The sequence below is a fragment of the Anas acuta genome, chromosome 9 (assembly GCF_963932015.1).
Source record: "Anas acuta chromosome 9, bAnaAcu1.1, whole genome shotgun sequence".
Taxonomy (NCBI): domain Eukaryota; kingdom Metazoa; phylum Chordata; class Aves; order Anseriformes; family Anatidae; genus Anas; species Anas acuta.
The window spans coordinates 21391083-21418765 of NC_088987.1; the positions used below are offsets into that span (position 1 = coordinate 21391083).

General features: G+C 42.2%; 1 protein-coding gene across 4 annotated transcripts in view; it reads left to right on the forward strand.

Moving 5' to 3' along the window:
• The first annotated feature begins 243 nt into the window (after positions 1–243).
• Positions 244–27683, forward strand: part of ACSL3 (acyl-CoA synthetase long chain family member 3) — a 45011-nt gene continuing 17571 nt past the window's right edge. For 2 of the 4 annotated variants that reach the window (XR_011099495.1, XM_068692437.1), the window contains exons 1-5: positions 244–386; positions 10978–11079; positions 14625–15046; positions 21058–21235; positions 26879–26988. Coding sequence is in view for 3 of the 4 variants with exons in the window: in XM_068692437.1 (XP_068548538.1) it covers positions 14696–15046; positions 21058–21235; positions 26879–26988 (639 nt within the window). In the remaining variant the exon portion in view is untranslated. The remainder of the gene's footprint in view (positions 387–10977; positions 11080–14624; positions 15047–21057; positions 21236–26878; positions 26989–27683) is intronic. The other 2 variants (XM_068692435.1, XM_068692436.1) reach the window with 2 other exon arrangements.

The window sequence follows — 27683 nt, forward strand, 5'->3', positions numbered from 1 at the left end:
CGAAGGAACCCTTGGAGGACCTGAAGAAGCCACCACTGACAGCACCCTTTGGGTTACTTTTAAGCAGGAGCCCGGAGCCCCCCACCCAAAACGCACCCCAGGGGCTCCCTTCGTGCACCCCCCTCCCCCCGCCCTGCCGCCCCCTCCTCTCCCCTCAGCGCCTCAGGGCGGCGGGAACGCTCCGCGCAGGCGCAGTGGCGCCGCCCCGCCCCTCCCCTCCCCGCGCCGCGGCTGACCTGTAGTAACCCCAGCGGCGCCCCGCCCCGCAGCCCGGCCCCGCGCGCCACCGGGCGGCAGCCAATGGGGAGGCTCCGTGCCGCATACGGAATGAGCGCGCCCGGCGGCCGGGGCGCGGGGGCGCGCTGCGGGGCGGCGGCGGCGGCGCGGTGAGTGCGGGGCCGGGACGGGCCGGGACGGGCCGGGACGGGCCGGGCGCTGCCAGCGTGGCCGCGGCTCGGGGCCGTGCCGAGGGACCGGCCCCGGGCAGGGGGTGGCCGGGAGGGAGAGGGGATTTTGGGGTTACGGGGTTTTGGGGCTGCGTTTGGCGGTGCCCGTAACTCGCTGCCAAGAGCCCCAGGAGGAGCTCGGCGTGTGCGCGGTGGGGGTGGGTGGGTGAGGAGGGGGGGACGGGAAATGCGGGGTGTGTGTGGCGGGTAGCGATGGTACGGCAAAAAAGAAAAAAAAAAAAAAAAAAAAAAAGTATTTTTATTGTATGGCTTTCCCGGCCTGTGAAATGGTCTCGCTGGCACCGAGCGTGGAGTCCGCGTGTTTACACGCGGTAACGCTGCAGCTCCGGGGGTGCCGGCGTGGCTGCGGGGCCGCGGCTCCTGGACGCAGAGCAGAGCCGGGGGCAGGCGGCCTGCGGGCACTGCGGGGGGCCCCGAGCCGCATCGCGGCCCCATGGGGCCAGCAGTGCTGGTCGGGCACGGGGGGGGCGCTGGGAGCTTCGCCCTGCCCCCGGGGTGCAGCCCGGCTGGGGGCAGGTGCGCCCCTGCGGGAGCCTCGTCGGGTTTCCTGGGCTCCGAAGCCGTGGGAGGTGCGGGCAGGGTGGCAGCCCTGGGGGCTGGGGGGTTTGTGGTGGGAGGGCTCACCCCTGCTGGGTTTCATGGTGGTGGCCGGGCTCCGTGCCTTGTGCTTGGTGTTGGCTGGCTGGCAAGCTTGAGTGGATCTGGGGGATCTGCTGGTATCTGAGGCACCACAACCTCACCCCGTGCGGGTCCAGTCCCCGTTAGGCAGCTGCTCACTGATGGGCGCTGGCCCTCCGAGAGCAGCAGAGCTACCAAATAAACCTGCATTAAAGCAGCCCGCACGAGCCTCAGTGAGCTGTCACCTCGCTCTAGGCATCCTCTCCTGCCCAAAGTTACTGCGAACAGAATAAACCCTCACCCTCAACAGAACAAAGCCAGGAGCAGGCACTGGGGGCCTGACATCGTGTGCCTCGTTGGGGCAGGGGGAGGCTCTGCCCAAGCACTGCCCCCGTGCTGAGCGTGTGCCGATGAGCCGAGCTGCCAGGACGGCGGTGTCAGCCCTGGTTCCTCTTCCCTGCGGTGGTGCTGGGCGCTTCCCGTCTCCTTCCTCCGTCTGGAGGGTCCGAATTGCACAAAACCGCTTGAGAGGAGCGTGGCAGGATGAGCACGCTGCTGTGGGTAACTCCTCGACTTGCGACACTTATACAGCCGTGATGCCCTGAGAAGTAACTTCTCAAATCGAGGGGTCTGGCTCAGCCTGAATCCTAAGAAAAAATAAAAATAAGAAAATACCATAATGGTCCTCACTGGAAAGCCGGTAGTCTTTGAAGGAGCACCTTCCTGCCCGGTGGGAAGCTCTGTGCGTGCACACACTTAGTGCTGGGCTAGGGCTTTTATTCCTCCTTTCAGCAGACCAGCGAATAATTTGGGCTGTAATCATATTAAAGACCAAATTTTTATCAAAGAGTCGTCAAGACATCTGAAACAAAGCAACTCGTGTGGCTTAGGACAAAACGTGAGGGCTGTGGAGAAATAAAGCATCCTTGTTCAGGGAGATCCAGATAAGGAATGAATTTCCAGGAGCAACCGCGAAGAATTAAATCCTGAATCGTTTAGAAGAGTGACTCAAGCCCCCCTTTCCCAGTCAGTGGAGAAATGGAGGTGTTTTCGGAGAGCAATTCAGAGAATTTACGTAAGATGCTGAATGGGGAACTGCCTGAAAGCCAGCTAATAAGAAATGGAAGGCAGAAGGATTTGTGTGGAATTTAGGCCATCTGAATATGGCCCTAAGATGCGACTTAGTACCACTAAGTAAGGTGTATTAACACTAAGAAGACTTGGCTTCGATTTCCATCCATTTCGTGTGCGGCAGGTTACCGAGCAAATTCTCCCCATGGCCCCGTGTTAATGTCAGTGAGATGGGCAGCGAGCGGCCCCCCCTGCTCAGCAACTCCTTGGCCATGTCCAGAGCGCTGCTGCCCCCAGGACGAGGTGTGTGTTGGTACATTGGGGTGGTGGAGGGGTGCCGGGACCCTCTGCGGCGTGAGGAGAGGCGGCAGGACCCGGCCCCGCTGAGCCTGGAGGTGAGGGGGGGCTGCAGGTACCTGTGGGGAGGTTTTGGGGAGAGCAGAACCAGGCTCTTCTCAGCGTTAAGTGGTGGGAGCCCAGCAGGCTGCGGCATGAACTGAAATAGGAAAGGTTTGTGTGTATTCAGTGAGGCTGGTGGAGCAGCTGACTCTCTGCCCGGGGAGGTGGTGCTGTCTTCTTCCTTGGGGATGCTCGAGATGCAGCTGGACGGAGCCCTCAGGAAGCAGGTCGGGTCCCATGGGTGACCCTGCTCTCAGCTGGGGGTTGGACCAGAGGCTCCTTCCCACCTGGGCTGCCCTGTGGTCCTGGGTAGCTTCTGCCCGCGGGGGCATCCTTGTGGAAGTTTCTGAGCCAGCTTATTTAGGGCTTCGTGCAGTCCGGCAGTGCAGGTGTGCTTATCGTACATGGAGGAGCAGAGCAAGCACTCCAGGCTATCTTAAGAAGCTCTCAAATGGCAAAGTTGTATTTGTTTAATTTTGCAGTTGGAGTTGAAAGAACTGCTCTTCGTCCTGAAGTCCTGATCTACATCGTGGTTTGCACTGCAGGAAGGCCTGGAGGGCTCTTGAGGGTTTCAGTACTCTGCTTTGGGGAACCCTTTGGGATCTAACAACTTGGAGGCTGTTGACGGAAATCACCTGGACAGGCCATATCTGTCATACCTCCCGAGTGACTGTTATTAAGTCCAGAACTACAGGGAAACAGAAATCGATATCTCTGAAGAAAGCTCACATCTCGTTCTGCATTAGCTTCTAAATCAGTTAGGGAAAAAATGATGAAAATTCAAAACTGTTTTGCAGCGCTCTTCATTGGTCCTTGGGAAGGAAGGGATCACCCTCACACGTGTCCTCTTGTTCCCTAAGTGAAGCTGTGCTCGCGGGAAGTCCAAGTACTGCCTGGGTGTCTGTAATCCCACAGGAGGTGGCAATTTGTCAGCACGTGTGTGTGGGGAAGTCATGTTTCAGTGTTTGGGAGTGTTGTTAATTACAAAGACATGCTGTTAATTACAGTATCTCACGCGGGACAGACTGACTTGGCAGTTTTATCAGTTTCCTAAAAAGCAGGAAAGATAGCAAGGTTTGTCAAAAGTTATTGAATTGCTGATTTTCACTGTTTATAGTCAAAAGCAGCAGTAACAAACTGCAAGCGTTTTCCTGTTTCACTTGAAAACTGGAAACTGAGTATTTTGTTTCTTCTGGACACGGTGTAAGTACCATGCTTTCCCTGAATGCTTCTATCTCATAGGTGAAACCAGGGTAAGACCTGGAAGGGGAAAAGAGAGAATAAAGAGTAGAAGCGACTTGATGGAGATGAATATAATATAGCAGTAGCAACAGCTCTTCTGCATCCTTAAAGGAAAAAGTTTTCTGCCTTCCTGCTCCCAGAACAGGGAGTAGAACCTGCTGTGTTTTGTTCATGTTGGGTGTTGAGAGACCTGCAAGAAACCTCGGTGTCCAGAGGGAGGTTTTGCTTGGCTTCTTTGCTTCCTGAGCAGACTTGAGAGCAGTTAGCGCAGCATCATGCGTCTGAGTGCCTGATGGCATAAGGCTTGTCGGAGCAAACATATGGTGTGATTTCTACGAACCCTGGTTTTAAGAATATATTCTGTGAAGCGGCGCCGCATGGTCTGCAGTTGTTTCACCAAGCTGTTCCTAAAATCAAAATGTATGGGCTCAGAGAACCTACAAAAAAGTTGGAAAGTGGAGCATGCCTGGTGAGTTCTTAAAAGCTAGGTGTGTGTAATTCATATTTGGTAAAGAAGAAGTCTGTCATCTGTGTTTTCAGTATATCGGTACACGAGAGAGGCAGAAGGGAACAGGGAGAAGCTGGAGGCTGCGAGGGCTGTGCGGGAGGGTTTGAGTGGTTATACTCCCAGATGTACAATGTGCCTGCTGCTTTTGTCTTCAGATTGTGTCAGGATTTGTATGGTGAGTGCTGAGGAGGAGACGGTACGGCAGCAGGCGTAGGAAGGAGGCAGAAGTCCCCGCAGTGCTGGGGCAGGGAGCTTGGCTGCGAGTTACGTCTGTTCTGCAGCCCCAAGTTCACAAGCTGCTTGGGAAGCTCTGTCACCGGGGCTTGTTGTTTATTTCTAGCTTCAGCTTTGATTGTTCTGATGAAGTATTGCTCCATTGTGTTGTTTTAGGGATGCTGCAACTAGAGAAACAATTTTTATAATGGGCAGCTTTGAGATATCTAAAAATGTTTTGCAGTGGTGATAACTGTAGGTTTGTTTTTTTTTTCCTTGTAGAGAACGATGCTTATGGAGATTTTTTTCTAGTTCTCTTACAGTCTGCATAAATAGCTTAACCTGATAATGTCCAAGACTTTTGCAAACAGCACAAATCTGCTTCCCAACCAAGTGCAGCAGCATTGTGACCCAGGCTTTGAGCCTCCTGGCCACGGAGCTGTTGCCTGACCAAGGCTGGTAGTGGGAGGTGGAAGGTGGCCGCAGGCCTTTTGAGCTAAAGCAGACAGTCAGAGAGGCACTTGTGGCAGCTTTTATTTTCAAAAATCTGTCACTTACCAATTAAAAAAAGCTTTTTTTTTTTTTTTTTTTTTTTTTTTTTCAAAAAGGAAAAAAATTCTGCCCACATCCTGCGTTGTGCAGTCACAGGTCCGGTTCCTGAAAGGAGACATCTTTCCAGGTGGACGTCTTCTTCTGTGCATGTGCCTGTGATAAGAGTTTGACGGTTGAATTTGTATATATTTTAATTACATAATTAGCTTCATCTTTCATGATTCTTTTGGGGATTTTTTTTTTTTTTTTTTTAGTGAAAGATGTAATTATGTCTGTGTTTGAGATGTATTTTAGCTGTTTCATGAGCCCCAAACTTTATTTCTGTTCTTATATTCTAGAAATGTTTAATAGTTTGCTCTGGACTTCCAATTGTCAACTTCTGTTGATCTAATTTGACCATCTGCATAATGCAGGCAAAATGATTTTGGCTGAGCATATTCACAAAGTTCCTACAAGTGCTGTTGGTACACTGGCACTTTTCTTCTTAACAAGGTCAATGTTCTTGTTTTAAAAATAGTGGTGAAGACTCCGCACAGCCAGGTACAAGAATATTTTGGTCTTGTTTGTGTAACCAGAGTCTGAGGGTGTGTTTGTTTTTCCCTGAATAGAAAAACAGGATTCCTTTCTGCCAAAAACTGTTTACCTACATAGCATTTGTATACCAATTCTGAACTAATGACTTAAATTATCTCCTGTGGGCAGGTAATTACCTCCTGCCCCTCTTTATCCCCTCCAGTCCACATCACAGGGTGCTAATGTTACCCTTGTTTTCAGCACCTGGGTTTTTAAGTTTTGATTTTAAGAGTGACACATGAGGAGCTGGAGCTGAGGATCACACTCTTCGTGTTCCTTTGTCTGGAATAAGACTCCCTATAGTGTAATGAGTCCCTGTTGTGCATTTGTTTCATGTTGAGGAATTGTCAAGCATGTTCATCCCGGATCCTGCCTGGTTTTGCTCACAAAAAAGCAAGAGGGGATTATAAAAAGAGAGGAAATTATATTCATTCTGATGCAGCCGAGAAGGGTTGTTCTGATGTCCTCTTACTTCTAGGGTTAGAAAATAGGATGGTATCTCAAACGAGATGCCATCGCTGAAATGCGTCTGCAGCCTCCTGGTGTCTCATAAGCCATGGCTTGGTTGAGTTTTAGCCTCTTGGAAATCTGGAGTTAAATAAGCCAAGTAATTTTTGAAGATGAGGTTATTGGGGGAAAAGTGTTTTCTGTACATTGCAGCACGACTGGAGTATATGTTCAAATATGATCCTGAAGTATTTCTCTAAAAACACAGCTTGGGAGCCAAGGGTAATCGTCTGTAAGCGTGTTTTGGAGATGGGATTTCACAGATAGAAACGTGAGCAGTCTAGTAAACAGAAGGCTGGTGTTGGGACTTTTTTGACTTTTGTAACTTGGGATAGAAGTCTGCAAAAAGTGTGCTTCAACTTTTCACGTTCACAGAATTTAGGATGAGTGAATTTCATTTTTGCCCTTCCTGTTCATGCTCAGAGAAAGCTCCGTGGCTTATGCTCTGCATTTATACACTTTCTGTTATGGATGCTGCTTCTGGTACACCTTGCCTGGCCCTTGCGGAGAGGTTCCCTTCATGGGGCATCGAGTCCCCACAGAGTCTTGTGCAAGTGTTGACCTGTGGCTGTCATTTTCCAAATGACAGCTCAAAAACGTGCCGTTTGCCTGTCTGCCTAGTGGCTCGGGGTTCTCTGTGTTGAGAGGGACTGCTACAAAATGTAGTCTGGAACCTGAAGGTGAGAAGGTGGTGGACCCCTCTGGGGACCTGGGCCTCCCAGCGAGGCCTGCCGGCCAGGGAGAGGGGTTCCTCCTGCCCGGGAGATGCAGACACCGCAGTGGGGGGAAGGAAAGCAGCTGTTGGTGGGAACAAATCCATTACATATTTGGTAGCAAGTCCTTGGAGATGAATGGACCCCATGGTGTTACAAACAAGAAAATCCAGCAAGCAATCGGAGCCTTCCATAGGAGAGGAAGTATATGGAAAAGTCAGCAGCTCAACCTTTTGAATGAAGTGGTGAAACATGCCCCTTTATCAGTTGGATGGCTTTAATCGTGCTGCGGATATCCTTATTGCTTAGTGCTGTGGAATTCCTCTTGTAAGTGTTGTTCCACTGGCTGATATTTTTCTTGTGAGGAGCTCCTTTAAAGGCTTGGAGTAAATCCTTCACTTTTTCCTCAGAAGCCTGTAATGTCAATTTGGTGTCTCTGTATTGCTTTGTTACTTGAATTAAGGGTATTCATCTACTGCTTGCTCTCTGAAGAGATTCTGCATTAAGGTTATCCCTAACAGAAGCCCATCAAAGAAAAGAAGTTTTAGAGAGAGAAAGCAAAAATCTAACATAAATACATGTTCTTACCAGATTTTGGAGCTGGCCACTGATATTTTTTAAAAGGAATATAGGATAATGGGTAATAATTTTTACTGTCACACTATAGTAAATAGTAATTAATCTAAAAGTAAGTGAAAATGTTTTTGTGCATGCCAAAAATGGCTAAAAATTTCTGGTATTGTTAGGTTAGATTTTTGTTCTGATCTGACAAATATGACTAGAATGCAGCATGCAGCCAGATTTTATATACAGCAACAGAACTTCTGTTTCTATTTTGATTTTTTTAAAGAACCGAGTCTGTTTCATACCTTGAGGTTTCAGATTTCCCATAAATAAGAGGACTGATCTGAGGCTGTATTTTGTAGTAGCAAATGGCACATCACAGCATTTTGGTTGTTCCTTCCATTCAGAAGAAGTGCAGTCTGCCTCCCAGTGGAAGTACTTAGGGCGATTGCTTTAAGTGACTGCAAAATGATGGAAATTTGGAGAATGATAAATCAGCAGTGATAACTGACTGGCTACTTCTGCAGTAGCCAAAGTTTGGGGATAATAATTAAGCTTCCATTTTATTTTTAGACAGAATTTTTCCTTACTATATGTGTAGTGATGTTGGTGTCCTTGTTTAACTGCTCTTCCGTGTATAATTCATAGTGTTTTAAAAATCTAATAGTGGACTTGGGAAATGGGAATTTGTGTCTCTTTCTGGCAGCTAACGTGCAGATATCAAAGTTACTTTGAGATCTTCAGCAGTAGTAAGGTTCATTGCCCATTAAATTTTTCTTTGACACAGAAGTGAAAGCATTAGCTTTGTGTGGCATTAAATACACCTCTTAAATGCTGTATTAACTGCTTATGAGAAGGGATAAAACCAATATACTGACAATAGCCGATGAATTAAAAGTGTCTGAAATAAGACACTTTTTCCTATGAAGCAATACTATGTAGTGGGAGGAAAACAAGTCAAGGATGTAGGTGCAGCAGTGGTTGTGTTCCTGGGCTAGCCATTACTTGGTTGAATGGCTTTGAGTAGCTGTGTTTATTCCTCTGCTTTTTTCTCTGTGCTAGGGGTAGCAGTGTCGGCAACTTTCTGGGAAGTACTTTTGTGTTTGCTGACAACAGTTGCTACCTGTTATTATTTTCTCTTCTTAGTAGAAGATGTGTTTGTCAATCCATAAAATCCTTGGCTTTAAAATGTTCTGAATAGGACCATTCCTAAGATGCACAACTGCAGTGTAGTTGTTTTTATTAGCTGATTTTAATATCTTCAAAGGTTATTAATGCCTCTGTTAGCTAACAGTAGCTTTGGGAGTGCCTGTTCACGTATTGCTCCTGAATTACCTTTTTCTGCAGTATTAATTTTCTGGTGACTTAGGTTCCTGCAGTGTCTCACCCTAGGCTCCAGTAAGCGTCAAAGTTGACAGAAAGGAAAATCCACTCTTCTGCATTGACGGGAAGGTTTAAACTGGATCAGCAAGCTAATCTGACTCCTTGCTGGCCACACAGGCGCTAGTGTGTCGGTACAATGGGGGCAGAGAGCTGGATTTTGTCAACAAAAGGTCTGTTTTCGTTAGCGGCCCAGCGTTAAATCTGCTTGAGCCGCATCAAAACCCTGCCCTCATGAGCAACCCCGGCTGCCCCGGCGGCCTGTTGGATGCTTTTCCTGGGAGATGCTTCATCCCAGGCCATGGCTGCTGTGTCTGCGGCCACTGTTTGGGCCCAAATGAGTCCTATGTCCTGCCTGTGCTGCCAGCACGCCTTCCTGGGGGTGTCTAGGTGGCTTGGGGAGTCTGCTTGTGTTTGTAGGGTGTTTAATCTGGGGAAGAGGAGGCTCAGGGGAGACCTCATGGGGAGCTCTCTACAGTTACCTGAAAGGAAGCTGTGGGGAGCTGGGGGTCGGCCTCTTCTCACGGGTAGCTAGTGATAGGACTAGAGGCAGTGGCCTCAAGTTGTGTCAATGAGGTTTATGTTGGAAATGAGGAGATGTTTCTGCTCAGAAAGAGCAGTCGGGCACAGGGACGGGTTGCCCAAGGAGGTGGTGGAGTCACCGTCCTTGGGGGTGTTCAAGGGAAGGTTGGACCTGGTGCTTGGGGACATGGGTTAGTGGGTGACATTGGTGGTAGGGTAATGGTTGGACCGGATGATCTTGGAGGGCTTTTCCAACCCTAATGGTTCAATGAAAGGGCTTGGGCTTGGCAAGCCCTGTGGGGCCAGGTGGGGCTGCTCAGGAAGGGGCAGGAGTGCGAGGCCCCAGCCCTTCCCTTCCACCCTGCTCTGGGGCTCTCAGGGATTTCCATCCTCTCCGTTTCCTCTTATGAAATACGCAAAAACACTCTTGCTGGAGCTGCGAGGAACATCTGTTTCAGATATCACTGTCTGAAACTCATCTTGCAGAATGGATATTCCACGCACATTGGTGTAGGTTACAATTTTTTCTCCTGACAACATTCATTACCTCAGGATACATCTCGCTTCATATCGAAGGGAATTTCCTGGTGAAACAGAGGCTGCTAGCTACTTCTGCGTATTTCATTTTCTTCTGTACAGACAAGTACATTAATATTTATAAATGAGTAATGGTAATTTCTTTTAGAGATCTTTGTAAAAATAAAAAGTGCACTTGCTGAATGCTAGCAATGAAATGTTTAAAGTCCAGATGGAAACTAGCAGAGGTTAACTTCTAATGCAGCTTAAGTGCTGTATTACGTGCTTTGTTACATTGTCGTGAGCTAGTTTTTTAGCCAAGGTGTCAGACAATACATGCAGATGCTCCGATATTTCGTCCAGTAAAGCCAAACCCTGTCGCAAACCCTTTTTTATCCTTTCTGTGAATGTTAACAAATCAGTTCCTGTCTGTGAGATTCACTGATGTGAGAAATTTTGGGTGTGCTCCTGCGACATGAAGACATTGACTGAAGTGTTCATGAGTGGGGATGTTGGAGTCCTGGCGTGTGAGTTTGGTTGTGGGAGATGGCTTAAGTTTGGTCATGGGAACTTGCAGGAGTTGGGTGGGAGCACCTTGGGAGCTCACCTCAAGGACCAACGTGTCCGTCCAGCAAACTGGCTCCCAGAAAAGATTATCTGCCTAAGAAATAAATAGCTTTGTAAATAATAAGTAATGGGAAGTGTTTACATTTGCTGTGTATTTAAATGTGAATTGCTGGCACAGGTTTTTAAGTGTGACTTGTTTCCACAAGGGGTGATAAATAATAAAGCCTTGATGTATAGTAGAGCAAAGTCAATGCGTGTGATGATTACCGTTTTATGTAATCTTCCAGGAGTATTTATTACTAATGCTGAAATGTATTTTATGCAAGGATAGGTATATTTTTTTTCCACCCAGAATGGTGGAATCAGCATTACAGTGAGAGACACCAGAGAGCTGGAGTTTGTCAGGGAGACAAGTGGCACAGGCTGCCAAATCTGATGGGTGTTGTAGCAGATTTTAGCTTGGATATAGCTGAGATTTACTTATTTATTTATTACAAAAGCCAAGTGAAAGAGCAGAGGATGTGTTTTGCAATTGCCATGTTTAATTGGGATTTTCCATTTTTAGATTTTGCAGTTGCCTGTGACAGCACCTGTTGAGTAAACTGAGACGGGAGCACCTTGTATCAGCTGTTGTACCAGTACCTGCCACAATGAGAAGTTGCAGAAGGTTTTCTTTTCTTGTTACTTCGTGATTTTATTGTAGTGTAATTACTGTAAGCGGGTCAATTAGTAAACACATTCCTGTAAGGATTTTATCTTTCATTTAACAAAAGTTTGCTTCTAAAACTAAAGGGTGTAACAGTATTAGTGTAAGAAGTATATCAGGCCAAATCACTGATTATGCATTAAGCAGGATCAGTCCTGAGCACTGCCGGTTTACTGCCCCAGACTCTTCAATGAGTGTGCAGGTTGCCTTTTCTCCTTGCTGTTGGGAGAAAAAAACACACAAAAAACCACAACAACAACAGGAGAAAAACAAAGCAAAGCATGGCTCTTTGGTGACGGCTTTGTGCAATAGAATTACATAAAACCAGAACAGCTGTTCTGTGCAGAAACATTTGCTTCCACACCTTTTCTGTAAAAGTGCTTTTGCATAAATTAGCAGCTCTTTCCTCCAGGATTTAATCAGCCAGTCTTTCTTGCATCACTGGTCAGGGCTTGAAAACCGATTCCTCAAACCGCCCAGCACTGTTGCATGGAACCAGAATACATGCATGTTATTTAAGAACCTGAATGTTTACAGCTACTCTGCAGAGCGGACCACTAACTTCAAGATGTTTTCACGTGCATCTTGTATTTTTATTTGTCAGTGACTAAATGGGAGTTACCCAAGATCAAAGCTCAGGTATTATAAAGGCAGTGGGCTTTGTTGCAATGGAATAAACTAGCCAATACTTACTAAAACTAATTAGAATTCCATTCTTCTCTGTCTTTTATTCCCTGCCCCCAAATGTTGGGTTTACTTATCCTCCCTCTCTTTATGATCAGAAATATGTGTATTAATAGATTGACTGCAAGTTGTAACTTCAAGGATATCTTCAAACAAATCTTAGAATATTATAAAGATAGGAAAATTGAGTCTTACTTGGCCCATAAGGCAAGAAATCATATTTGCAAAAGATACTCCCGATCTTAAAAAAAAAAAAAAGTATTTGAAGTGGAAAAATACTTTTTCGTAAGGGTTAATTTTTAAAGTAATCTGAAATAAGTTACTTTAATAGCCTCAACTTAACTAAGGAGAAACTGCAATAATTAGCAACTTAAGGGCAATGAAGGTTTATCAGAATTGAGTTCTAGAGCTGGTTTCTGTGCTGTATGCTTGATTTTTCTGAACCAGAGTGACATTCCCAGCTAGTTCATCTTCACCTGCCCTGTTGGAGCATTCCTTAGACCTTTGGTTGCAGTGTAGCCATTATGAAATAACAGGTTAGCACAATTTATGACTTGCAATTTAAAGAACTAATTTCCAAGTTTGTTTGTTGTGCAAGGCTTCAGTTAAGTCAGAGGAGAGATCTTAAGATCAAACCTTGGTGTATTTATTTATTTTTTCCCCAGAAAGAGTGGAGAAGCTACCTTTCTCATTCTGAGGCAGGAATAAAGCTGTTGGAAGGTGTGCAAAATGAAATGGAAAGCTGTTATTCTAGAAGGTCTCGGTGCTTCCCTGAAAGTTATGAAACCCACTGGGAGTGTTTTTGGGACAGGCCTGTTTATTTGTCAGGGAATTTTTTTGAAGAAGAATTGTCCAAAAGGTATTAAGTCAGTTGTTCTCATCTTTGCTCGTCATGGTGGTTAAACTCTTTTTCTACTTCGTAGACACAAAGAACTTCTCCAGCTTTATAAGGAGAAAAGAAAAAACACGTCTTCTCTTCCTTTCCCTGAGCTGGGCCAGTCAAGTTTATAGTACAATGCATACCTTTACATAAAACGGGTGAACGTTTGGTGAACTCTGGATCCTGCTTTAAAACATCACATTCTGTGCTGCCATCAACAGCAACATAATTTTTCTGGACTGCAGTAGCTTATTGGCTGGCACATGATTATTTCCATTAAGTATCCTTCAGTGACAGCCTAAGAACATAAGTCTCTTCAAACGATTACTGAATTTACCCTTTAGCCTACTTAAGTGTTTTGTTTATGTCATCACTTGTTTCGTCTTTGATCTGAAAATTAAAATGTATGCATTGTTCCATTTTTGGTTTTAAATCCCTTTGCCCTGCTGCTGCTTGATCCCTTAAGTCTCTGCTATGAAGAGCTCCCATGTTTTGTTTAAGTATATATCATTTGGGGCCGTACTGCCTACAGTCAGGAAGTGTCAGTGATGAGGTTACAGTAGCTTGTTAGGGAAGAAGTTGATACTGAAGTATTTTTGCTGGCATTCTAAGAAATTAATTTAGAGAAAGGTAGAATTAATCCCATTCTACGAATGGAGGATATTGGATTGATTCCTTTAAAAAAGGACCTATACATCTAAGATTCATAATGAAGCAAGTTTTCTTTCCATTACTGTGGAAGAATCATGTGTAAGCATTATTTTTTTTAGCATTTTTTTTTTAGCATTTTCAAACTCAGTGAATGTTGTAAGACATCACCAAAAATGATACAGTATTGGCATTGTATTTTATGAATGAAAACTTCACTTAGGAAGAAAAAAACACTCAAATTTGTGCATCTTACATATACATCAGTATTGGTCTTTTGATTTATGTTATTGCTCTTAATGTAGTTGTATCAATACCTTTGAACGGTTAACTAAATGAAATGTATTTATAGTCAGACTGTTTGTTTTGCTTTTATGTGTAAAACAATGATTTTTGTAACTGGTAGCTCATTCACTATTGCAGAAATTCATCTTCAGCCATTAAGACAATTGCCCCTGATTTCCCATAATGATTTTAATTTTTTTTTTTGATTTTGTGGATCTTTTGTTTAGATAATTTATTTCCTCCACAGTAGAACACAATAGGAAATTGAATCGTGTTTGTTAGATGTGGTAAATGATACTTTTAAAAAAAAAAAAAAAAAAAAAAAAGGAAAAGTGGTACTGGGTGGGGGAAATTTTTAAAGCCTTTCTCCAGAATTTATGAACTATTATTTAATTTATTATCATGTTTGTTTATGTTTCAAAAAAAGAAAGTGTTGCAAGTCTCTAGGATTAGAAGATTCTTAGGTAGGTGTCCCAGTCTGTATGATGCTTGGAAAGCATTTGAACATACTTAGTGAGTAGGGTTCCCATTTTTAGAATAGTAGCATTATTTTTTTATTATTTTTATTATTTTTTATGGAGGTTGATTGTTTCCAGTTGAAGGACATGCAGATCACTAGGTAGAATAGGCATAGAGGACCTCTGGTGTGATTGGAGAGAATCTTTTGAGTATGTGAATGGTCTATATTTATCTCAAAATGTTATGTGTAATTTAACTAAAACCCCAAGTCCCAACTTCCTTAACAATTCTGTATTTGTGTTGTACAGTATCAAAAGCAAAATAAAAAATACTAATCAGTACTGCAGTCTGTTAGATGGGAATGGAAATGTTTCCTCATGTATCAGTGCCTTGTGACGTTTGTGTTAAGGATTAAGACTTTTAGCCTAATTTCTGCACTAAAAAGGCCTACTTCTGAAGTGGATTGTAATAACATGTCTGAAAATACCCCCTTTTCCCCCAGTGTACGTAGAGTTTACTGATTATTTTTTTTATTTTTTTTTTCTCCCAGGTCTTTTTGGATCCCTGTCTGATTGATCCATGTTGTCAGACTCTCCCTTGTAACCTTCAGAGGCCGCCAAAATGAAGTTGAAGCATAACATCAACCCCATTCTTCTGCAGTTTATAAACTTTATAATCTTGGTGTACACAGTTGTAACGTACATTCCATGGTACATATTTTCAGGATCAAGGCAGGCTATAGCAAAAGCCAAGCAGGTGAAAGCTAAACCTGTGAATAACAAACCTGGGGGTGCGTACAGGTCTGTTAACAGTCTACATTGCCTAGCTTCAGTTTTATATCCTGGGTGTGACACACTTGACAAAGTTTTTAAGTATGCTAAAACGAAATTTAAGGACAAAAAGCTCTTGGGAACACGTGAAATCCTGAAAGAGGAAGATGAAATCCAACCATCAGGAAAGGTTTTTAAAAAGGTAAGTTTTTGCTGTCTGCCTTCAAGATCTTTTTTCAGTGTTTGCTTTCTGTTGCAACAGTTCTAGCCCAGCAAAGCAAATTGTGTGAAAAAAGAAAGTTTCTCTACTTAGATTATGTAGTTGTGGAAAGAATTAAGTTGTCTAATTCCCATAAAAGAAATCTAAAACTGCTTTTTGCATTCTTGAGTAGATATCCTTTGTTAGAGTTTCAGCCAAAAAAAAAAAAGCACAATTGTGTTCATTTAAAAACAAACAAACAAACAAACAAAAAAAACCAAAGATTTAGCAGATGACGTAAGAGGCTTTAAAGTTTTTATTTTAGGTGAATAAAAAAGGTTTCCCTTTGTATTATTCTGAACTATGTTAGATGTAATAGAGAAAATTTGTAGATGCTTTATACTCAGATGTGCCTTTTCAATGAACTTAATTAGAAATTAAGGATTAACAATTTTACCCAACTACTCCTCTGCTAATCTGTAATCATAGTGTGGGGAGGGAGATGCAATTTCAGTATAAAACTTCGTTTGGAGGGACTGAGTTTTTTGTAGCCTTTTTAGTTCAAGCCTGTGTTGTTGGTTGCTGATTCATGTTTGTTCAGAGGCATTTAAAAATGTAGTTTTGCCTCAAGAAGCGAGCCAAGGTACCCTAAAGAGGATATACGTATATGCACAAATAAGTGTTCAAGTTCTTTGCTTCTGTATTAGAAGTTAACTACATGCTCTTAAGACAATTCTTGGTTAAGATCAGTTGTCCTATATAAGAAAAAAAAATCTTTATATAATAAAATTATATTGTTTAAAGAATCCTTTAATCCTGATATAGGAGCTTAATGCTTAAAGTCGAATTTGGTTTATATGTCAGTGCCTGGCAAAATTTAGTTATGTTAAAATCTTTACAGAAGCTTTGTTAGTGAAGCTTCCTCTCGGTCATTAGAGTTAATTTTAACTGAGGTAAATGCTGTTTAACCTACAGTCTGGTTTGATGCATGTTTTCTTACTTCATTGTCCTGTAAAGAAACAGAAAGAAGTTCATGCTGTGCAAACTGGGCTTCTGAGCACAGATCAGAGTTTTGGCTGCGGATGATCTGTGCTCTGTTCTTCAAATATAATTAGTAGCATAAGACTTAAGAACTTAGGAGTTTTAGCCTTTCCCATTATGCAAGCAATTCATTCCGAATAGTGGAAAGTTGAAGAATGTTAATGTTGACCTACTTAAATTACTTGGTTTTAGGCTCAGAAATTACTTAAGCTAGGTAATTCTATCTAAGCTTGACACAGCAGTTCATTCTGGTCGGTTACCATGCTTGCCCTAGCAGTACTCTGTTCCAGGTTGTGGCATTATCACGTAACTTTACTTTTTTATTATTTTATTTTTTCCATTAGGAATACAGTCTTTCTTAATATCTCATAGCATGTTTTAGCAAGTGAGTAAACATGAAAATTTCACAAGGTGCCTTTGTTTCTGAATGGTAGGGTTCTCTTCCTTTGAATTTTGTCTTCCATACCGTATATCTTTCTTGTTGCTTGGTTCCCTTTAGTGAAGGCAAAGACTAAGGTTTATTTGGTGCAACGTTTTGAAAAGGTACATGACAGTTCTTAATTCTTATGTGTAATGCGTATAATTTGTATATCTTACAGGAGTTGCAAAACTTATTTTTTTTCCATTCCAGAAATCGAATGGAGTGGTGGGAATGATTGATACATTTTTCTGAGGTCTTCTGCAAATCAGTGGCAGATCTCAATGCAAATTGTGGATCTGTGTACTGAATTGCATCATCTGTTAGAAGGTGTCTTTCTGATGTGCAAATTGCACAGAGTTAGATTAGCCTAATTAATGAGAAATTATTTGGGTAAATAAATATCCCCTGAAAGTGAGCGTCTGATTCTTAGAAGAACTAAGTGTATTCACACTTAATAACTCGCACTAGCAAAATTATTTAAAGCTAGATATTTAACATCTTTAAGATCATGTACCACTGTAATATCTTCTGAAAGCAAGGGTATCTGTGATAATCTGTAATTTCTTCAATTTTTGTGATACTGTTTGTAAGAGTTATTCCTTTTTACTGGCCAAAAAATCAGAAATTCATAAACATTAATTAAAAACAACCAAAATATATTATTCTGCTTGCTTTGCATTCTGTAAATTTTCCTATGTAGTCAATGTTCCTGTTTCCTTCTATGGTGTCCTTTAATACAAAGATTTGACAGCATACCTAATATAAATCTCATAAAAATTGTTTTAATGTTGGGATGAAATAACCTACTATTAATTTCATAAAGTATGTATTCAAGTCAGGATAAAATCCTTTAGTTAAGATTTTGAGGAAGAAGTGCAGAGTTTATAAGTTTTTAAACTTTATTTGGTGCCCATAAGGTGCGCTTTATTCTGCTGGTTGATTATTTTGCATAACCTTAGCTATAGGTTTCGTTGTCATGTGCTTGATATTGTATATGTTGGTATGTGGATTTTGTTGGCTTGTAGATTTCTGCTCTATTTTCATAGTTTTCTAGAGGTGTCTTTTTTCATTTGTTTGCTTTTGTTTGTTGCTTTTTTTTTTAAAAAAAAAAGATAAAGAATTGGTAATCAAGAGCCGCATTAGTGGAAGCATAGTGAATAAGACACAGCGTTGAAAAGACGACATGATTTTGGTAGGGGAAAGGGATGCTTCTAAAACCTGTCAGGCTCTTTTGAACCAGTAAGCATGTGAGCAGGAGTGGTCCAGCTGAGGTGGTGTACTTTGATGGCCACAAAATGCTTGCACAGAATGTCATCAAAGAGGCTAAAGAGCCTGCTATTTCATAGCCTTGTCCTGGTCTGCTAAGTGCAAACAGAGGCAGGAAATGAAGCATGCAGGTAGTTATCTGGTGGTTATGGTGGCAGGGGTTTCATAATGTGAATTTTGTGCTCTCTAACACTGCCATAAAACACTCTGGAAAGAGGGAGATGAGCAGCAAGGTAGCAACCTGTTCCTTGTCAGAAATGATGCTCAGGTTAGCTGGTACTGAAACCTGCTGTGGGGCTGCAAGAAGGATCTTGCCATGGCAAGTCGTTGAGCAGTACAAGGGTAGTTGATGATGATGAAAAACATAGGGTGCTCTTATGTAAGTAATACCTTAGGGTGTTTTTTTCCCCCCAGAAGTGTTGAGTAACAGTCCATGTTTTCACGTAAAATAAGGCCCAAAGTAGACATTTCAAACAACCTCTTCTGCATTTTTAATACGTTTTTCTACCATGAAATATATTTATCTCATGATAGTGGTTTTCAAATTGTAGCTGAGATTCATTGCACCTTATAAGCTACTTTTCAGAAGATTGTGGGTGGTGACTGAGGTCAGGTAGCTTTGTGGCTCTCCGTGCACCTGCTGTTTCTTTGAGATCGTTTTATGCCACCGTCACACTAAGGATGTGAATACAGTTGCCCTAAATCCCAGGTTAAAAAAAAGTTAGTCAAATAGCAAATATTTATTCTTTAAAAGCTTGACAGCTTTCCAAATATTAACACAGTACTGATATTTAATAATATTGTCCAGTGCACTGAAGTACATAATTTAAATATTGTAGTAACTTGCAGCTAAGTGTATTTAAAAACTGAATGCACTAGAGGGCAGCATTTTTCTATTAATATGCTATTTCTAAGGAAACATTCAGAGGTCTGTTTCTTCTGATTTAATGCTTGGTTTTATATGTCTGTTTAATTGCTTATGAATAATCTTGGCTGCTTGGGCCCTTCTCCTGCAAACTCTTGGACCGTTACGTTCCTTACATGTGTAAGTAGTTACCAAGCAGGAAGAAGTTCCGAAAGCTGTAAAATAAAGCATGTGTGTGAACACTCAGAAGATGATGGTGCTTACCATCAGTCTTAACAACTGTTTACAGTACAAACTGTACATCGAAAAAATATTTGTGAAAAGCTGCTGAGGGAAGGGCCAAGAAGAGAGATGCGTTTGGAGACCAGGACTCAAACGTAAGGGTGAGAGAAACCAAAACCTGCTCTATGTTCCCCAAAGGAAGCGTACAGGGATGCCCAGAAGAAGGAGGCATGTGGACAGAGGCAGTATATGAATACGTTATAGGGAGGGTATAGAGGACATGAAAATTTCAATACATGGAAAGCAGCAGCAAAGGCAGACGTCACCATAGCCTGATTGGAAGAGGCCATACGTCAGAGGTCTTCAGAAATGTGGCTTCCAGTGTGTTAGGCCCTGCCCTGTCTGTGGGTTGTTTAATGTCTGAAGAAGGGAAAGCAGCAGTGAGGCCTTCTGATACCGTTCTGAAGAAGCGTAAGGTGGTGGAAACTGAGTTTTACCAAGAATTTGCAAGTCTGTCAAAAATACTGAGTCTGGGGGAAGAACACCCCAAACTGAAATTAGAATTTGGAGTGACTGACGTTTAAATGGACTGGAAAATGTGCAGTACTTTATTTGGAAAGATGAAAATATTTCCACACCAGAACTACCGTAGTGTGTCAACCAGATGAAGTCTTAAGTCCTCCTTGGCATCGTACTAGCTGGTACCCAGGCACTGCCCGTGGCGTTGCGTGTGACCAGGTGGCATCACTGCTGTGGTTCTCTGCCAGGTCCAGCAGAGGAATTGGCAGTCATCTTAAGGTTTTGGGCTCTTGAACAGCCTGCTTGCTGCTGAAGCAAACTGTAAATAAGACAGGAAATCCTGAGCAGATAATTCGTGTGAGATGTGTTTATTTTTCGTGGAATCGCTGAGTATTGCTGTTGATGGCAAATATTGTTTTCCTGTTTTGATAAATGATATTTTCTAATGAAAACACTTGTGAAATTTCCAAGCATCTTCTTCTGTGTCTATCCTGAGGTAAGAAAGCATTGCCTTGCCGAACGTGTACGTTAACGAACAGTATGCAACGAGGCTGTAGGGAGTACAACTCAGTCCTTCAGAGGTTAACATCAGCAGTTATTGTGAGGAAGTGTTTTGATAAAAGAATTCTATTAGAATTTATTTTTCTGTTCTATTAAAATTTGAAAGAGATTTTCAAATCGATTTGGTTAGGAAGTTTGGCAATACAGCCTTAGAGATGTCAGAAAAGTTAGATATTACAGCCTACAACATCAAAATTTAGTTAAATTTGAAGAATTAAGTCTGGAAAACAGAATGGGGTGATGAGGGAGACGTTTGTTTTTTTTTAATCTTTTTTTTGTTAATGCATTGTAGTGAAAGGAAAGGTCTGAAATAATTGACCAATGAAAATGCTATGTTCCAAAACTGTCAGGGTGCTTGTATAACTAGCCAGGTAAGGTATAACCATTTAGAATCTGAATTTTCAGTGCAAAACATTTGGTAGTGCATCTGTATGTGAAAATTTCTAGGATATCCTCAGAATAACCTGTTGCTTTTGAGAAAATGGTACCACAAAGTGCAAGTGCAAGTGTACGCACAGAAACCTGTTAGGTAGTGAACTGTAAATTCAGATTCAATTTTCCTGTGCAACAGCTTTCCCATGATGAAGAAAAATGAGATTGCTTAACTTTTTCCACATGGCTTTTCAGTGCTGATATATGCCAGTAATTTCCTGTCCAGTCTGCTGTCCCACTTTTGTTTTAGCAGTAAAAAATGGCAAGGAGATTACTCTTCCCCCGACATTAGTTTCAGAACAAACAAAGGGAAGAGAATTTCACAATTTCTGACTGAGAACCCATTGATAGAGTGCTTTCTGAATTCCAGTTTTCTTGGTGTTTTTCATCAGATTAACACCTAAGTATCGTATCTGCGTAGGACACAGTGGGAATGGTGTGTTCTCCTGTTGTGAGAACAGCCACAGAGGTGGTAACATGCGCAGAGATGTCACAGTGTTTGTGTTGGAGCTTCCACAGCCCCTGTAATCTTGGGGAAGAACATCATTCGTTACATTGAATGAAGTGGTATTATAATTCAAACAGTTTTTACTTCAAACATCTGTGGTTTATTCATGTGGCTAAAGATGAAGTAGGGCATATGCTAAGGCTTTTTGTTTTCTAAATTGAATTTATTGTCCTTATTAGGTCATCCTTGGCAAGTACACCTGGCTTTCGTATGAAGATGTATATGTTAAAGCTGTTAATTTTGGAAATGGCTTAGCAGTGTTGGGTCAGCAACCAAAGACCAACATTGCTATCTTCTGTGAGACTAGAGCTGAGTGGATGATTGCAGCACAAGCCTGCTTCATGTGCAACTACCAGCGTAAGTATGAGGCTTTCATAGGATTTTAATGTCTTTTAACCTAACAGTGCAATCTGAAAATAAACCTTTTTCTTCACTTTACACACTAATAAAAGTTTATGTGATGTTTATATAAAACACTTAAAAATTAAAAACAAACCCACAAAACTGCATAAGGTAGAAACTGTGTACTTGGTAGTTGCTTTACTAAATGGGGGAACCTGTATGTGTTTGCTGCTGGAGTATGGTTTCAGTAAATACATGGTGCTCAATGAATTTCTGAGAGAGGTTTGTTTTCTTCTAATCTCAAATCAGTACACATTCCCAAGTTCCTAAAGACAAACAAACAAAAATCGCACATGAATGCGTTGACTCAATTTAAGGAGTTGACGTCAAACCTTCATCTGTGCCTAAGTTTTATTTTAACTGGGCATTTTGTCAGTTCTTCAATTTTGATTTTAGTTAATCACATTAAAAAGTGAAAAGGAATGAATATGTCATGAACTTACTTTAGAGAGCTCTTTCTGATTAAAATTTGCTTAGTAACTCATCTACCGAGCTGTAAAACACTCCTTAATTCATGCCTTAAGCAGAGACTGATACTTTTTTTTTTTTTCATTTTGCCATCTCTTCTTTCTGCCTCTTGGCTTTCTCATAGTCCATTTTGTCATTTACCGAATTCTAGTATTACTTGAATGCTAATCTGAGACTTTGTTTGAGAATGGCCCTGAGTCCTACTTGCTACTTCAGAAACTGCTGTCCTATGTTTAGTTTTGGTGAGCTATTTAAAGTCAGTCTCACTCTCATTGATAGAAACTGGTTTAATCGTACAGTAACTGGATCCTTAACCCTGGCAGGGGTCTGAGACTCAGCTCTGAGCTGGATGACGCCCCTTATTTTCTCACGCAGTGACTGTAAGAGAGATGTCTTCTGGGCTCTTCTGTCTGGTGACGGTCTAACTTCTGGTTACCGATCCTTTAGTCCTCTGGGATTTCATTGCTGACACCACTACGAGCGGGGCAGTGCAGATTCAGTTCAAGGAGAAGGTGCTTTCCTGGCAGTTTGGTGCTGGCTGTGTACACGGGCTGGCTGCGGGCTGTGCTGGAAGGGCCTTCTGAAGGGCAGCAGACCAGGCTGGAGCTGTCCTCACACAGCTTCACTTTGCAGCGCCGCACAGAGACAGATGTGAGGCCAGGCTGCTCCCCTCTCCTCATAAAGGGGCCACGAGGTGTCGGAGATGAATCCCAGCCAAGGCAGAAAGCCTGCTGTGTGCCCTGTTCTAGCCTGAGCACAGGCACAAGGATGTGTGCAGGAGCTCTAGGCCTAAGTGTCTTGCGAAGAAACCCATCGAGTGCTGATCTCGGCTTGGTATAGGCATTATTTTCTGATGTCCATTTCATTGCTGTGCCTTCATATGCCACCCACATGCAGGCCTGTGGTGGGGGCATTCTCCAGGAAGCATCCCTTATTTTCACAAAGGACACCCTAAAAGCTGCTGTTCCTTGTGGGCTTTGGCCTCTCCTATCCCATACCACGTTTAATCCTCTTTACTAAGAACCAGGTCAGAAAAGCCAGATGTGCAGAAATTTGTGGTTTACCACTGACCTACACTGAAGATGTGTGTCACGCAGATTTTGGAAGCAAGCCTAGCAGAATTGTATCTAAAATGATCCCTCTCTGCTCTAACCATTTGCTTGCTAAGCCATAGAGTTATGACTATAAAGCAGTTTTCACGCAGTTCTGTATGGTTATTTTGTGTATTCCCTCATGCTGTATTATCCCCTCAGCTTTAAGGGTCAGGGTATTTACAGGATAAGCTACTGTAGCCCGTACCTTTTCCACATCTGCCTCTTTGCCTTTCCTGATGAGATGACTGTCTCTCTGGGCGAGGGGGAAGAGTGGGTGTTTTATACTGTGACTTCAGCAAGGTCTTTGGTAGGGTCTCCCGTAGCGTCTGCTCAGTTAACTAGTGAGATAAAGACTGGCTGAGTAGATGATACGATGGATGGAAAATTCCTTGGGCCGTTAGCTGGAAAACCTGTGATCAGCAGCACAGAGTTAGCTGCCGGCCTTTTGGGATTGATGGTGAGACCGCTGTTGTTTAATGCCTTTTCTGAGGAGGTATCTTGCTGGCTGGAGAAGTGGGCTGACAGGAACTTTGTCAAGTTCAACACAGGCAGCTACAAATTCCTGCACCTGTACGAAAATAGCAGCATGCACCAGTACAGGCTGGGACAAAGCTGGGAGGACAGCAGCTTGCAGAAAAGGGCCTACAGGTCCCTGGGAACAGTGAGTTAAACACGAGCACGTTGTGAGTTGTTGCAGTGAAGGCCATTGGCATCCTGGGCAGTGGTAGCACAAGGGCAGCAAGTAGGTTCAGGGAAATGATCCTTCCCTTCTGTTTGAACACTGCTGAGACCAGATCCACAGTGCTGTGTCCAGTTTGGGGCTTCCCTGTAGAAGAAGGACAGTGATGTGCTGGAATGAGTCCAGTGGAGGGCTGCTGGGGTGATGAAGGGGTTGGAAAACATGACGTATGAGGAGAGCCTGAGGGAAAGGGTCTGCTCAGCATTAAGGCAAGTGAGTTGAGATCTCAGTGCTGACTAAATAAATCTACGTAATGGGAACGTGCAGGGGGCAAAGCCAGACTCTGCTCAAAGGTGTGTCCTGAGAAGACAGGAGGCAACAGACATGAGCTAAAACACAGAAATGTTTGATTAGATAATAGAGAAAACTTGTTCCCTGTCAGGGTGCTTAAATACCAGAACAGGAGCTGAGCAGCATTGTGAAATCTCCATTCCTAGAGAAGCTCAAAACTGGAGTGGATACAGGCCTGAGCACCTCTTTTGTGCAAGTGACTCTGTGATCTTCCCAGGTGCCCTCCTACCTACATTCAATATTTTTGATCCTCTCTTCATTGAGTGACTGCTGCTAATTTTCCTTCCAGAGCAGAGATTTATCTGCACAGGCTGTTCTCAAATGTGTTGCTTTGTAACTACACTTCTAGTACACTGTGTCAGTTCCCTTTTAGCACTTTTGGGATATTTGATTCTCAGTGACTGTCCTGGGAATAAAATAAAAAGGCTTGCATCAGTTGTTCTAACATTGGAAGTGAAGTAAGTTTATGAATACTAGGAAGATTTCATAATTTTGGGGAAAAAAGTTAAGATAATGAGTGGCTGGATGTCATGTGTGTAGAATAGCATGCATATGCTCTTGGTTTTGTTGTGCTAATGTTTTAAATTCCCGTGTTGAGATGTGCTTCAGCACGCTGTCTGACGTGGCATTTAGCATGTGAGCTGTATGTCATCTTATGTGGGGTTGTGACTTCTGTGTTGGCAGGTGATAACATTACCCTGCAGCATTCATGTGGTCGTTTTGCTGAATGAATGACAAAACTCAGCTTTTGTTGAAGTAGTCGTGTGGCAAGGCATTGCGAAATTGCCTGTATTAACACTTCTTAGTTTTTAAATATCACAACAGCTAACTGCACCTGCCATGGTAGTGTTGTGCCACTTTCTGAATATGAAATGTTTTAAACCTGATAGTACGTGCACAGAATTCTTGCTAACAGAACAGGTTCACGTGCTTTGTACCTGGTGCTGGAGAGAGCGTCTTTTGTATTTGAGAGTTAAAATGGAGAAAGTAATTCTTATGTTGTGTGTTACTCACACAGAAAAAGTGGTTTGATGATGAGAAATACTCTATGGTCTTGTTTGTTGTTTTTGCATCATTTGAAACTATGTAAGTCTTGCATTTGCCAGAGGTAGAACGGGATTGTTAGCTGAAAAACAGAGAAAAACAGAAAAAAGAAAGTATCTGTAGCAGAAATTGAAATTTGTTTTGAATTTAAGACTTGCTTTTACTATTGCATATGTAAAGATAAGCACAGAAGATAATCCCTTAGGGGTTTGGTATATCTTCAAGACAAAAAGGAAGGGAGGGCTAATGCCTAAACAATTTTCAGATGTGCTGGAAGAAATTTTAGGTGCCATTACGGAGAAGTGAGAGTTTCACAGGTCAGTCACTGCTCAGTTTCTTCCTCTCCATGACATCATTCGTGGACAGACACCATTTTATAAATGGTATATCTGTCTATTTCTTTCCTCTATCGCACAACTCGAGGTTGTTTTTGATGTATTTATTTTGTTGATGAGTAATTAACTACATAAATGGTTAGTTTGGAGATTCTACTTTTCTTTAGAAGCGGTGTGGCGTTTCGGTTGTGCTTGTTGGCTTGGCGAAACTGAATTTCTGCTAGATGTTTATATAGCAGGGGTCACCGAAGTAAGTAGGGAGAGCTCGTGGGAACTAGTAGAGGCACTCTTCTGGACTTTGCTCCCACCAAATTAAAGAAAACACAGTGCATGTGCGTTTGCCCTGCAACAGTTCTGAACTATGATAGACTGTTTAAGGAGGAAAAAATAAGTAGAGGTCAGCTTCTTACTTCTCTGTGTAAGAAATGTCTGCTTCTGAGTTCTTCTTGACTCTGCTAAACTGAGTTACTAACCCCATGGATTTCAAATCCTCAGGATACAATGGAGTTTGATCTGCTGCTGCAGTACAGCCCTCATTTGTAACGGGGTGTCTTGTACTAATAAATATTGCTGTGTTGAAGTTTTTGGCTAAATTTAGTTAAATTCAGATACTTAATGTGATAGGACCTCCAGCACTGATGTTGTGATTCTCAGTAATTGTGATATCAGATCTTTAGCATTTTTCAGGAGGTGAGCTGTAGTACAGTGCTATTCCTCTATTTAGCATTTTGCTTGGAAAACAGGAAATCACTATTTTTTTTTTTTTTTTTTTGAGAGAGTAATATCTCTTTTCCTTTCTGAGCTGCCTTTCTTTCCCCCCAGCCTCTGCCTTTCTTTTCTCACGCAGATTCCGTAAAAATGTCAGGAGATGGGATCTGGTTTTAAAATCGTTAATCTGAAATAACTGTGGTTTAACGCTGTCACTAATGAGCTGCCCTTAAATACCAGAAATGTCACTTTTCTAATAGTCCATCTCAACATTTTCTTACCTTACTGTTCTGTATTCTCATGGTGTCAGTTCAACGCTGTGGTTGTGGTGATTAAACCTTAATTTTGTTGTTTTAAATAGATGGGAGAGTATGATAGTCAAGGATTAATTGCCAAGTAAGGGAACTAATCTGCTGGTAAGACGTGCAACAATAGTCTAATCATTTCTTCTTAGCAGTCTGTTGTACGAGGCTAGTGACAAGAGTATAGGAATTCTGAGAAGTCAAATGAGTACTGTTTCTTGCCTGTGTACAGAAGGACTATAAAAGTGTATTTATTAAATTGAGAACAGATGTGTACTTTTAAAATGGTAAAAACCATGAAGATGAGAGAGTAGATCTAGAAGAGAATTACAAAGGGTAATACGGTTTTATACTACAAACTAGAGCATGAAAAGTAGCAAACAGTCACGCATACAATATTTGTTTTTTGTTCCCCCTGTGAGTAACTGAAAATTATGCTGTATTTAAATCCTCATAATGTGTATTTTTAAAGTACAAGACTACACCACCTTCCTATTAGTTGACAAATAGTTTTACTGTTTTGCTTAACTTAGAACAGGTTAATCTCAGCCCTTTGGTATAAAGCTGTACGTGAAAGTGTAAAACAAAGATTCACCTTTTCTTTTTCTTTGTTTCAGTTGTTACTCTGTACGCTACTCTAGGAGGCGCAGCAATAGTACATGGGCTCAATGAAACGGAGGTGACCACCATCATTACTAGTAAAGAACTGATGCAAACAAAATTGAAGGTCAGAAAACTTATTGTTATTTGTGTGCCTTTCTCCAGGGTATCTCATCACTGGTAAAAGGCCTGGTAGCTGTATGGAACAGTGATTTATTGCCTTTCTGTAGTGCAGACAGTTCTTGTAGAACATGAATTTTGTATCTATCTTCATATACAGAAAAAAAAGTTAACTTTGGGATTTAAGCTTCCAAATGACTTCCGAGAACACAATGAGCTATTCGCACTGCTGAAGATCTGTAATCCTGCCTGGAACAACACCTTTACCAGGAAATTCTGTGGTTTCTGGGTGGATTTAGTGCTTGTAAAATCAACGGTTTGAAGGAAATACAAAGAACAGAAAAATGTATGAACTATATATGAATAGCTAAAAGTGATCATACTCCTTGGATGTTTTCCCAGGAGAGAATGGCTCTTAAATCTAAAGATGAATGCTCGGAAAGTCAGAACTCTTTTCTAGTGCAGAGAAAGCTTAACAAACATTAGTATAGTCCAAAAAAAAAAATCCCACCCAAATGTATTTTGTATTTAATAGAATATTTTCTGTTAAATAAATCCCAGCAACATGGTAGGAGTAATTAAGGGTTTTAATTTCATGCCTTAAACACTTGTGATTCTGGGCAATTGGGAGACTGCAGAAACTTAGATGCCTTGCTTCAAACTCCAAAGTGCTGTAAATGACCAGTGAAGTTCCTTAACTGC